The sequence below is a fragment of the Rana temporaria genome, chromosome 6 (genome assembly GCF_905171775.1).
Source record: "Rana temporaria chromosome 6, aRanTem1.1, whole genome shotgun sequence".
In the NCBI taxonomy this organism is placed as follows: Eukaryota; Metazoa; Chordata; class Amphibia; order Anura; family Ranidae; genus Rana; species Rana temporaria.
In genome coordinates, this window is record NC_053494.1 from 115,470,060 (window position 1) to 115,483,648 (window position 13,589).

The 13,589-nt window shown below is 42.5% G+C and overlaps 1 protein-coding gene across 1 annotated transcript in view; it reads right to left on the reverse strand.

Moving 5' to 3' along the window:
- TMEM237 (transmembrane protein 237) overlaps positions 1-13,589 on the reverse strand; it is a 70,770-nt gene that overhangs the window by 13,102 nt on the left and 44,079 nt on the right. Inside the window, exons 8-10 of the mRNA XM_040357225.1 lie at positions 9,538-9,661; positions 5,236-5,427; positions 2,855-2,928 (exon numbers count right to left, since the gene is read on the reverse strand). Coding sequence (XP_040213159.1) covers positions 2,855-2,928; positions 5,236-5,427; positions 9,538-9,661 — 390 coding nt within the window. The remainder of the gene's footprint in view (positions 1-2,854; positions 2,929-5,235; positions 5,428-9,537; positions 9,662-13,589) is intronic.

Sequence of the window (13,589 nt, forward strand, 5' to 3'; positions counted from 1 at the left end):
TCTCCAATCACCACATCACATGCACGGATATGCGCCATTAGGGATTCCTTTTCTCCGCTCTTCTGCAAAATCAAGGAGGCTGTGCAGGGCTCAAGCCAGCAATCATTGGATATCCAAATCTAAAGCTCTCCATAGATGACTTGTCTTTTTGCGGCCAGCCAACAGGCTTAAAGATCAAAAAAAAATAAAAAAAATTCCCCCCCATCCACACAAGGATGGAGGAATTCTCCACACTGGTCCATCTCGGCCACAGATGGATCAAAATTTGTCCAGTACCTGTTGCACCAATCAATATTTTGATCCATCTATGGACAGTTTTACACACAAACATTAGTAAGGGAGAGGAGCTACGTCTGACGTCACCCGCGGGCATCTTTATGGTCAGAAACCAATGCACTTGTGCAGAGTGCTACACATTGTAAGTAGGTTTCTTGCTATTTTTATGCAATACATTTTAAGCTGAGAGCACTAGATCGCTTCCTTTTGTTTTTTACATGATGTGGAGTCCATCTTAGGTGCTGGATTTGTGATTATTATCCCGAGTGTGGGTTCCCTGCTATGTGACCTGTTTCAGGTCGATTCCATAAGGTCAGAGTCCAACTTATCTGTGGTGGAGGGATCATCATCACCTGTCTACTTTTCGTGTTCATCACTGCATCTATCTGATTTGTGCTTTTACACATGCACTTATGGAGACCCTGTGATTGATTGATTTATGGACATTTATATTATTGCGCTGCACTGTTTATTTTATGATTACACACAAACATTTCTTATTTCAGAAGTTTAAATTAAGTCCTAGTCTTACTAGCGTGCTTCTTGGACAAAATGATCTAAACAAACTGGAGCACCTTTTAAGAAAAAGGTTTATCTTTGCCAATGTTAAACTCCTCTTCTTGTGTGCACATACGGTTAATACTATTTATCAAAAATTCCACCCACTGCGTAAGCATGGAAATGAGCTGCTTCTTAACACTGCATTTGTAGCAGAAATTGTTAAGTAAACTGTACTTTAAAGCGGAGGTTCCCGCCAATTTTTTTTTTTTAAAAGTCAGCAGCTACAAATATGGCAGCTGCTGACTTTTAAAAAATGGACACTTACCTGTTCAGCACGCCTGCGATGTCAGCAGCCGAGACTGAGCAGTCGCTCGGCTGCTTCCGCCGCCATCCTCTGTGAGGGAATCAAAAAGTGAAGCCTTGCGGCTTCACTGCCCGATTCCCTACTGCGCATGCGCGAGGATCGCGGCGTGCCGTCACTGGTCCCCGCTCTCTCCTGGGAACAGTGTTTCCTAGAAGACAGCGGGGGGGGGGGGTGACGTCACAGGCTGGATTACCGGCGGGGATCAGAACTCGGAAGTGGTGCAAATACCTGTCTCGGAGGGATCCAAAAAGCGGAAGGTTCACTTTTTGTGTGAACCTCCGCTTTAACTAAGTTGGTGCCAAGCTGCACCCCATCCCGTATACAACTCCACTGTGTGGCCAATTGTTTTTAGACTGTAATGGAGAAGACATCCACTTGCAATACACCAAGGAGAGGGCTACTTGATGGCTGGTAGAGAAAATCACTATCTGACCTCCGGTCAGCAGTTGGGGTGTTTATGGGATGGGGAGGGCCAAGAGGGCAGTTGAACGTAGCTGAATTTAGTTAGCAGTACTGCTTACCTTTAGGCTTTTAACAGAACCAAAATGAAGGCTTTTACCCAACAGAAAATCAAGAAGCACTGTAAATGGGGCAGCTTGAAAAGACCATATAGCCATTACAAATAAAAAATAACACCATGTCAAAAATGATTCTAAGCGTAGATTACATAGCAAATATCCTTTCCGCAAGTTAAATTAAAACCGAACTATAAAAGGTTATTATGGATGTCTTTAACCACTTCCCGCCCACCCGGCGGGTTTTTACGGCCACAATGTTGCTCTTAATTGCCGGGGGGCCGTCTACATACGGCCTCCAGCCACTGGGGGGCACGCGAGCGTGCACGCCCCGACGCATCACCGAGATGCCGGTGCGCAAACCAATCGCTATACGCTTTTTGCATTTTTTATTTATTTTTACCAAAAATATGTAGAATACATATCGGCCTAAACTGAAAAAAAAATATATATATATTTTTAAATTGGATATTTATTATAGCAAAAAGTAAAAAAATAGTGTTTTTTTTTTTCAAAATTGTCGCTCTTTTTTTGTTTATAGCACAAAAAATAAAAACCGCAGAGGTGATCAAATACCACCAAAAGAAAGCTCTATTTGTGGGGGAAAAAAAGGACGTCAATTTTGTTTGGGAGGCACGTGCTGCGACGCAGTGCTGAAAGCTAAAATTTTGCCTGGGCAGGAAGGGGGTATATGTGCCCAGTAAGCAAGTGGTTAAAATGGAACAGGATACACATTGCCGATGATAAGAGGCCTTGTGTACTAGTTATCTGAAAGGAGATATTCTGTGTCACTAAGGCTGGACATACATTATACTATTTTCTTTTTAGATTTAGCAAAACCATATAATATGAGGCCAAACCTAAACACTTTCAATTTGTATGCAATCAGGCAGCCCTTTGCACTATACTGTATAGTTAAAGATAAATTTAAAGGAAACTGAAAAGAGAAAATTGTATAATGTATGGCCAGCTTTACAATGTCCAGTCTGACTGCAGATGGGTAATAAACATTTTAAACTTTACATGATATGTTGTAGAAACTTTGTACTCATTTTGTAATAAAAGATGGCAGAGGGACTTGGATAAGTCCTGAATAATAATAATAATAATAATAATAATAATAATAATAATAAAAGTAAATACTGCTAAATAGTGCATTTATAGCGGTTTGTAGAATTATCCACACGTATCTACTTACAGAATGATGCCACAGCTGAAGGATCCAATGCAATAAGACCACGGAATGCATTTGATATACTGGCCAGATCAATCCTGATAACAAATAGAAAATACATTTAGAGAACTGTACATAATTATCTATACCATACACACATTCCACAACTACAGCAAGCAACAGATGAAGTAATTAGCTTTGTTGTAGCTCCGGGGGGGCCCAACCAGGGGCCCACATGTGGCCCACGGAGCCCTCTGATGTGGCCCGCAACCTCCTGCTCTGGGATGGAATAAAATAGAATACTGTTATTAAAAGTACGTTTATTACTAGAATCCCAGTGTATATATGGGCATATCTTTTTTGCAGTGGTTACTGGGCCGCTTTAAAACTGATCCGCAGGTGCAGATTAGTTTACCTGCAGGTTACCTGCACTGAGCCATAGACTTCTGTTATTACCTGAGAGTTTGGTGAGCTTTCTGAAAGTGCACCAAACCTGCAGAATATATCAGAAGTCTATTGCAAAGTGCAGGAAAGCCAAAAAGGTACACAGCGCAGCCTTGGGCCCCTGTCACACGGTCAGCATATCCACTTCATTACTGGGCACTTAAACCCCCTTCGTGTCCAGACCAATTTTCAGCTTTCAGCGCTGACGCATTTTGAATGACAATTGCGCGGTCATACAACACTGTACCCAAATTATATTTTTATAATTTTTTTCCCACAAATAGAGCTTTCTTTTGGTGGTATTTGATCATCTCTGCGATTTTTATTTTTTGCGCTATAAACAAAAAAAGACAGACAATTTGGGGGGAAAAAACACAATATTTTTTACTTTTTGTTATGTTCATATTTTTTTCCTCGGTTTAGGCCGATACGTATTCTTCTACATATTTTTGGCAACAAAAAAAACAAACAAAAACGCAATAAGCGTATTTGATCAGTTTGCACAAAAGTTATAGCACCTAAAAAATAGGGGATAGATTTATGATTTATTTTTTTATTTTTTACTAGTAATGGCGGCGATCTGCGATTTTTTTTTTGTCAGGCCTGCGATATTGCGACGGACATATCGGACACTTTTGACACAAATTTGGGACCATTCAAATTTATACAGCAATCAGTGCTATAAACATGCACTAATTACTGTATAAATGTGACTGGCAGGGAAGGGGTTAACCACTAGGGGGTGAGGAAGGGGTTAAATATATTACCTGGGTGTGTTCTAACTGTGTGGGGGGAGGGGACTGGCTGGGGGAGGTGACCGATGCTGTGTCCCTATGTACAAGAGACACAGATCGGTCTCCTCTCTCCCTGACAGGACGTGGAGCTCTGTGTTTACACACAGAGCTCCACGTCCCTGCTGTCACCTGCTGTCACCGACGATCGCGTGCGCCGTCACAGTGTTTACCCGCTGCGCGCACGGGTAATGCACAGAAAAAGACGTCCAAAGACGTCCACTCGGCACTTGAGAGCCGCGCTGTAGACGTCTTTTGTCTATAGCGCGGATCTCAAGTGGATATGCAGAGCAGACACGAACATGCCATCCACCCGCTCAGCTCATTGTGGCCCGCAACCGGTTACCAAGTCGCTTAAGTGGCCCTTGCTCTTCAAAAGGTTGGGTACCCCTGGTGTAGCTCATAATCAAATACTTGTAATGCAATACTTGAAAAAGAGACACTCCAGGACTTGCAGAATGAAAATAAAAGCAGGTTCAGTGTGGCCAATGTGGGCTCCGCTCTCTGTCGGGTATGCCACAGAATATGATGGTCAAAATAAACCCACCTTCATTTAGAGTGTTACTAAACCCAGGACCCGGTATTCACTATATCTGGTCTCCCACAGAACATGGAAATGTAATTATTTTAGTAAATATAAACTGCTAAATATCTTTTCTCATCAGCAATGAGAGCAGTCCTGTGACTTCTATCAGTGTCCAGCAGAGCACTGATTAAAGCTTGTATGAGGAGTTTTCATTCTCCCCTGATTGTCCTTTGAGACTCCATGACCCCTTACCCGCTGTCTGGACACCCGATTGGCTCTGTGCTGATCACATGCATACTCCCAAAAAAAAATTCTCTATCAATACACACAAAACTGAGCATGTGCAGCTTGCCCAAGGCTCTGTTCTATCAGCAGATAGATTGGGGACTGTGGGAGAAGGAGATGATCACAGAGGACAGGATCAAACAACCTTTTTTTTTTTTTTTTTTTACACAATGCAGGGGATTAACCCCTTAGGTTCCACAGTGAGTATAACAAGCACACTTTACTGCATATACAGACTGATTTTTACTGCTGTGGGTTTAGTAACACAATAATTCTCTCTCAGTCCCGGGGTTGCCATTTCACATGCACACAGCAAACATATCACACACACAGCAAAAAGGAACCATTGAAAAAATTACCTGTCAAAGGCAGAAACTGCGCTGATGGCCAACAAACAATACAGCAAGCTCTGGGATGGATATGCCAAGTCTTTGTAGATTTCCAGAAGCTTGGGAAGAGTAGTTAGCTGGCTACCAGCAAGTACATAGATGAAAACAATATTCCATAATGTGTAACCAGCAAGGAACCCACTGCAGAAAAGTCCAATCACCCTGCAATAAGAAAATCATTCAAATTTATATTTCTACTTCAGTTAAAGGACATTGCATTGCAAAATCTTGCATTCAAAGAAGCACCCCAAAAAGGATTATTTGTGTTGAAAAGCTGCACAGCAAAACATATCCATTCTATGTTATTTTAGAAATGCTACAAATATTTTTATACAATATCTGTACTTTCTACAGTATCACCACGCCTATTAAGCTGGCCATACATACTACAATGTGATTGTACAATCAGTGTACAGCCCTCTTTAGATTTACCAAAACAATTTAATGTAAGAACCTACCTAAACAATCTATTCAGTCTGTATCCAATCAGGCAGGCCCTTGTGCTACATATCTGTTGGTAGATTTAAGAAGATTGTACCAGTCAGATTGTCATGGGCATGGTCAGCCTTCATGCCATTACCAATGTGAAAAATGTTTACATATGAACTGTAAAAAATGAACCCTGCGTAGCAAGGGTAGTGGCTTGTCTGGATTAGGGGGTTACAAATAAGCAGCAATACGTACCAAATATGTCACCCCCCCAGCAGTCAGCGCCTTCCTCTGCTCTCGGAGGGTTCTGGTATGCAGATGGGCCTTCAATGTTCCTGCATTGTATGTGGTGATGCCAGAGAACCTGTGACCAGATGAGCGGCAAAGAGAAGTGGCTCTACCTGGTCGTACGGTAAGGAGGAGCAAGAAATAAGGTAAGCAGTTTACCTTATTCCTAATGCCTTGTACACACAATCGGAATTTCCGATGAAAAAAGTTTGACGGAATTTTTTCATCGGATATTCCGACCGTGTGTGGGCCCCATCGGACTTTTTTCCGTCAGAGTTTAGAAATAGAACATGTTTTATTTTTTTCCAATGGTAAAAAATCCTATTGGAAATTCCGATCGTCTGTGTGGAACTCCGACGGAGAAAAACCCATGCATCCTCAGAATCAAGTCGACGCATGCTCGGAAGCATTGAACTTCATTTTTCTCGGCTCGTCGTAGTGTTTTACGTCACCGCGTTTTGGATGGTCGGAATTTGGTCTGACAGTGTGTTTGCAAGACAGCTTGAACAGGATTCCGATAGAAAATTCCATCGGAAATTCCTATTGGGTGTACAGGGCATAACCAGATAGACCCAATTGGCTTTTAGCCCTTACAGTGCAGGGGGAAGTGGGTGTAGGTGTGGGGGGGGGGGGGGGGGGGGGTGGTACTGTCTGGAGTTCACAGTTCAGCTTTAATTTCTTAGTAGTAAGTCATAGTTGAGTAGGTCATGAGAAAATAATATATATACTTCATAAACTAATAAACTCCATAGAAACTGTCATATACACTACAGAGCTGTAGAATAGTGCATCTCCCATTTCCAACAAAAAAATAAAAAATAGTAAAATTGCTTTAATTTCTGTTTCTACTTCTTAGGCCGCGTACACACGGTCAGGGCCGATCCACCCTATAGGCTCACTATGCAAGCCGCGTAGGGCCCCGCAAACCTGCGGAGGGCCCCCCAAAATTACTAGAGGCCCTGCCTGGTTGGAAGTCATTTTCATTTTTGGCCCCTCACCCCGCTTCTCAACTCGCTGGCTGCATGGAAGAAGAGGTAATAAGTCAGCACCCCCAGCTTCTCACTTTAATGTAAGATGTAATTTCCGACAGCAGAACACGCCCTCCCCCAGCTTCTCAACGTTAATCTCTAATGTGACATGTCACTGTTGGTAGCTTCTCAACTTTAGGTGTCCGTTTAATAAATGGTGAAGTTTTTTCTCCGTTCAGTTCACAGCAGTTCACAGCAGTTCTCATGAGGAGAATTATCTCCTCTGCAGCCGTTTTAATAAACTGAGAACTTCAGTTCTCAGATGGTGAACAGAGGTGAAGTTTTTTCTCTGAAAACAGCCGAGATCTGTGTAAAAGTGGGTGGACTGCCTGTAATCTCGTGAGATATTGTGAGATTATGGTGCAGCCGAATTCAAACAGTGAAACTAACGTTTAAAAGAACATGTAATTAATGTTTTCAGACATTACATATATATATAAATACTGTATGTATATGTATGTGTGTGTGTGTATATATGTGTGTATATATATATATATATATATATATATATATATATATATATATATATACACATATATATATACCGTATTTATCAGCCTATTGTGCGCACCCGCGTATAGCGCGCACCCCTACTCTGAACGTGAAATTCCTGAATTTTATTTATTTTTTATTACTTACAGTTTTGTTGTCTTGCCTGGCGTCCATCGGCGGCCTTGTCCGGTCTGGCGTCCGTCTGCGACCTTCGTGGTGTCCTCCCCGCTGCTCCTGCGCTGTCTCTGAGCCGATCCCTGCTTCCCGCACTGTGTTTGAACGCCGCCGCCGCCGACATATACCGAGCGCAGGACACTCGGGCACGCTCGGCTCCTCTCGCATAACCTAGAAGGGAGCCGAGCCTGGCCGACTGTACCCGAGTATACTGCGCTCGGTATATGTCTGCGGCAGCATTCAAACACAGCGCGGGAAGCAGGGATCGGCGGCAAAGTTCAAACACAGTGCGGGAAGCAAGTATCGGCGTATATCGCGCACCCACAATTTTGCCCTGATTTTAAGGGAAAAAAAGTGCGCGTATACGCCGATAAATACGATATATATATGTGTGTGTGTGTGTGTATATATATATATATATATATATATATATATATATATATATATATATATATATACACACACACACACACACACGTGTTATATAGATACTGTATGTGTATATATATATATATATATATATATATATATATATATATACACACATATACATACACATACACACACACACACACGTATATTGTTGTTAATATTCATTTTTAACCCACTGGTGTTGAAATTAGGAAGAAATAAGCCTTCTTCCTCTTATCACACCAGCTTCTCTCCCAGATTCTCCACCTCTGAGCTGGTGAATCTGGAAGGGAGATATTTCAGGTGAAGAGCTGTGAAATCTTCAGATCACGGTTTATTAAACTGTCCGTTTGTGACAAAACATCCATGTGCTGTGATGTGAAGTGAAGAATGTGTTCTCTGCTCCTTATCACAGTTTATTAAACCGGCAATGCTCTGTGATAAGCAGTGATCAGCCGTGATCATCATGATCTCCGCTTATCACGGTTTATTAAACGTACACCTTAATGTGACATGTGATTTTGCTTAGGGCCCCAGGGAGGTCAGGATCGGCACTGCACACGGTCGTTCCAAACTGATGAGAATGGTCCGACGGGCCATTTCCATCGGTTCACCGCTGAAGCGGCCTGATGGTCTGAAGTGTGTACACACCATCGTTCCAAGAACCGATCGGGTCAGAACGCGGTGACGTCAAACACACAACGTGCTGAATAAAACGAAGTTCAATGCTTCCAAGCATGCGTCGACTTGATTCTGAGAATGCGCGGGTTTTGAACTGATGCTTTCTGTACTAACCATCGGTTTGGACCGATCGGGCAGCGGGCCATCGGTTCGATTTTGAAGCATGTTTTAAAATGTTGGACCGAAGGACAACAGACAGATGGGCTATACACATGGTCGGTTTGGACCGATGAAACTGAACCTCGGTCCATTCTCATCGGTTTTGTCTGACTGTGTGTACGCGGCCTGAGTATGTCATATGGCCCGTCCGAATATTGGACGAAAACAATCGTCCGAGGAAGAATCGTACGATTTTTGGATCGTGTGTACACTACTTTTGAGAGCCAATCACGACAGTTCATCCAATATTATTCGATCGGACAAGCACGCAAATTTAGTCAGTACAGTACATTACAACACATGACATCACTTCTGATTTTTTTTTCTGTCGTACGAGAATTTTCGTGACTTTGGTAACCAATTCAATTTATACTTGAGACTATTAAGCGAAAAAAGTCGTACGATATTCGGATCGTGTGTACGGGCCAATAGTTGAGCAGGTCTAGAGCAAAAAGGATTCATACTTCATAGACTAATAATAAACTCCATGGAAACTGTCATATACTACAGAGCTGCAGATTAGATTATCTCCCATTGCCAAAAAAATTATAAACACAAACAATCTTCATTTGACTGGCATTCATGTTTAACACGGCACTGGTGACTTCACCTGAAGGTACGATGTACAGTAAGAGAAACGTCCATGCTGGTCCATGTTGGCTTAACATCCAAAAAATCGTCAACTTGTTCTGTGGTTTTAACAATACCAGTTCTGTCAGCAGCAAGAAATTTTCCTAGCGTAAAAAAAGAAAAAACAGCTTACTGAGAATCCATTGTGCAATAATGGGGTAATAGGAATTCAATGTATTCTTTTCACATAAATGTTATTACACAAGCCTTGTGATTACACCTTATTATTTTACAAAGAGTCAGTGAATAAATCATGGGTCTTCAAACTACAGCCCTCCAGTTGTTCAGGAACTACAATTCCCATCATGCCTGGTCATGTCTGTGAATGTCAGTGTGTTACAATGCCTCATGGGATGTGTAGTTCTACAACAGCTGGAGGGCCGTAGTTTGAGGATCCCTGCTTTAAACCTTACTGCACACACAAAACATATTGGGAGCCATACATGAGCCAAATCTGTTGCATTTTCACTGCGATGTATGGATTTTCCTGGTAGGTTTGTTATTTGCAATACATATAACTTCAACCACAATCATGAGCTCCAACCTAATGAAATATGAACCTGGAGAAAACCAATCAGCTCCAGTGATGTAATGCTATGGGGCTTATTTACTAAAGGCAAATCCACTTTCAAGTGCAAACTACAAGTACAAAGTGCACTTGAAATTGCACTGAAAGTGCACTTGGAAGTGCAGTCGCTGTAGATCCGAGGGGGACATGCAAGAAAAGTAAAAAACAGCCTTTTAGCTTGCACATGATTGGATATAAAAATCAGCAGAGCTTCCCCTCATTTCAGATCTGCCCCTCAGATTTACAGCGACTGCATTTCCAAGTGCAATTTCAAGTGCACTTTGCCTTTCGTAAATAACCCCCTATACGTCTGTTGCTCTGCTCCTTTTACTTCAATATTGTTGTAGGTAGATAGGCTAAATGTCCCAAATACTGACTTGTTGCATTAAAACCCACAATTCAATTTAAATTTTACACATAGGTAAATGATAAGAAAACCAAACCATTGTTTTATGACCTTTGCCACAAAGGATTATTCTTTTTTTCTTTTTGGCCAACAGTTTCTGTATGCTGAAAATGCATAAGAGGTCAAGGCACTAAAGATTACCGCATGCACGAATACGGTCATGTGACTCATTTGCATAAATTAACACATGCGGTAAAAAAAAAAAAAGTCAAATTCACAATTTTTTATTAATAATAATGGTAATATATATATATATATATATATATATATATATATATATATATATATTATTTTTTTACTTAAAATTCTTAGTAAATTGAACATTTGTACAATTGTTACCGCATGCGGTTATTTTACCGCATTTTTTTTTTTTCATTTGTTATTTAACTCTTAGTGAATTGACCCCAATGGGCCAGATTCTCAGCAGAGTTACGACGGTGTATCTCAGGAAACACCGTCGCATCTCTGTTTTTTGGCCCGGGTATCTATGCGAGTGATTCCTAGAATCATTTTTGCATAGATACGGCCAAGATCCGACAGGTGTAAGTGACTTACACTGTCGGATCTTAAGGCTCCATTCACACCTCGGCGTAGGGCGTACAGGCGTTTTTACAGGCGATTTTTACCGACGTTTTTGTCGCGCGTATATGTGCGTTTGCGCGCGTATGCGCGCGTTTTCACTCAGTGGCGTTCGACGTTTTTGTACTTTGTCTTTTTCCATATTAGCCAATAAGAAAAATGATCATCCCTGACATCACTTGTTACTCTCCTAGGAATTTTTTATTCCTCTTCCTGGGATTTCAGCAACACAGGCGTCAAAACGCTTGTACAAGCGCGTGTTTACGCGCAATACGCGCGTATCAGGCGTTTTACATTGACTTCAATGTAAAAAAAAACGCTCAAATACGCGCATATCGCGCGCTAGGAGCGACAAAAAAGGGTCCGGAACTTTTTTGAGCTACAGGCTACAGGCTACAGGCGTTTAGGCGTTCAGATGTGAACCATCCCCATTGCCTTTCATTACTTTTCGTCCCTCTGGCGTTTGTGCGCGTCGCGCTACAGGCGTAAAAACGCCTAGGTGTGAATGGAGCCTAAATGTAATTCGCCGCCGGCCGCTAGGTGGCGTTTACGTTCAGGTCTCATTTGTTTATGCAAATGAGCCTGATACGCCGATTCCCGAACGAATTTGCGTCGCGTAGCCGTCGCTTACGTCGTTTGCGTAAGCGTAAGGTTACCCCTGCTATATGAGAGGTAACCTTACGCCAGTCCGCCGTATGCCATGTTAAGTATGGCGTCGGGTCCGCGTCGTCTTTTCCCGTCGGGTATGTCGTTTTCCTAAGTCGTTCTTGAATACGACCTTACGTCAATGACGCACACGTCGGCGTCATTGACGTTTTCCGTCGAGAACTGGAGCATGCGCACTGGGCTATTTTAAGCCCGGCGCATGCACAGTTCGATCGGCACGGGGGCGCGCTTAATTTAAATACAAGCCGCCCCTTTGAATTACGCAGGGATACGCCGGGCCTTTTACACTACGCCGCCGCAAACTACGGAGCAAGTGCTTGAGGAATACGGCACTTGCTCCAGTAAGTTGCGGCGGCGTAGTGTAAATGGCTTACGCTACGCCCGCCGCAAAAGTACGAGAAACTGGCCCAAAGTTACTAAGCATAGCTGGATCTAAGCCTCAAAATAAACTGAAATGCAGGGTTATGTTGGTGTGCAGGCACACTTTGTTCCTTGGGTTTACACTATAAATCCAGAGGATGACACCACTATTGACAGTCTGCTGATTCTTTTGAATTCACCCCACCATTGCCCATTGCTCATTCTACAATGCAATTTCTTTTCCGTAGACAAAAACTTTTTTTTTTACTTGCAATATCCTATAAACTGTAGGAGGCATTTACGTTATCATCCACCCCTCACATTTTTGTAAATATTTTATTATATCTTTTCATGTGACAACACTGAGGAAATTACACTTTGTTACAATGTAAAGTAGTGAGTGTACAGCTTGTAAAGCCATTTACTCACACACTGGCAACAAATTCTGTGGTGTAAACCAAAGTACTTAAAACAATTCACATCAGTTCTTGTCAAACAGCTTACAGTCTAATGTTCCTGCCATACCCATAATAAACCTTAATATATATAGCACCTTTAAGGGATCTTGCATAATGGACATCTGAGCCTGTTAAGCACATTTCCCTGCAAATTTCCTATGGTTGAGCAGCCCAGGTGCAGCGTAAAGCCTGTCACTGGCATGAATGGCTGTGCGTCTCTGTACTTGAATAAGGCGGTGCTATTGTAAACATGAGTACAGCGCACAAGGCGTATGAATGAGTACAGCCTTTCAGGAACTATGCTGAACTGGCTCAGCTGGTCTGTGTGCAAGAGTCCTAAAGATACCTTCAATGCGCTTTACAAAAGAGAACAAAATGACAAAGAAACAAAAAAAATACAGTTGGGTGAAGGTTTGTCTAAGACCCCTTTTACACGATCGGTCCATCTGTCCGTTTTTCAGGCGGATCTGAGCGGGCCACCCATTGACTTCTATGGACGGCAGATAGCGGCAGGGATGTGTCCGCTGACACCCGCCTGCCATCTGATAAGATCCGCTCAAAACAGATGGATGGGGATACGTTCGCCATCCGTCCAGCGGATTGGATGAAAACGGACAGGCATGTTGATGGGGACAAGGGCCTCAGCCCCACAACCCTTGTTGGTGGTTGTGGGGGTCTGCATGCAGGGGGCCCCCAGATCTCAGTGCCCCCTTATGTGAATGAGTATGGGGTACATAAGGGAGTACCCTACCCATTCACCAAAAATGTGTAAGAAGTGAAGACAGTAAAATGAGTTTTTGGCAACTTACTTTGTTTTTTAATAATGTCCCACCAAATCCAGAAAAAAAACTTCTGGCCTTGTCAACACTTTCTGCGGACTGCCTGCTCCTCCATCTGACATTTCTTATATAGCGAAGGGGTAGAGTCAGCAGGTGACCCGCCCCCTTGTGACATCACCGACAAGGGAATGCTGGGTCGATTACATTACAAAGGGG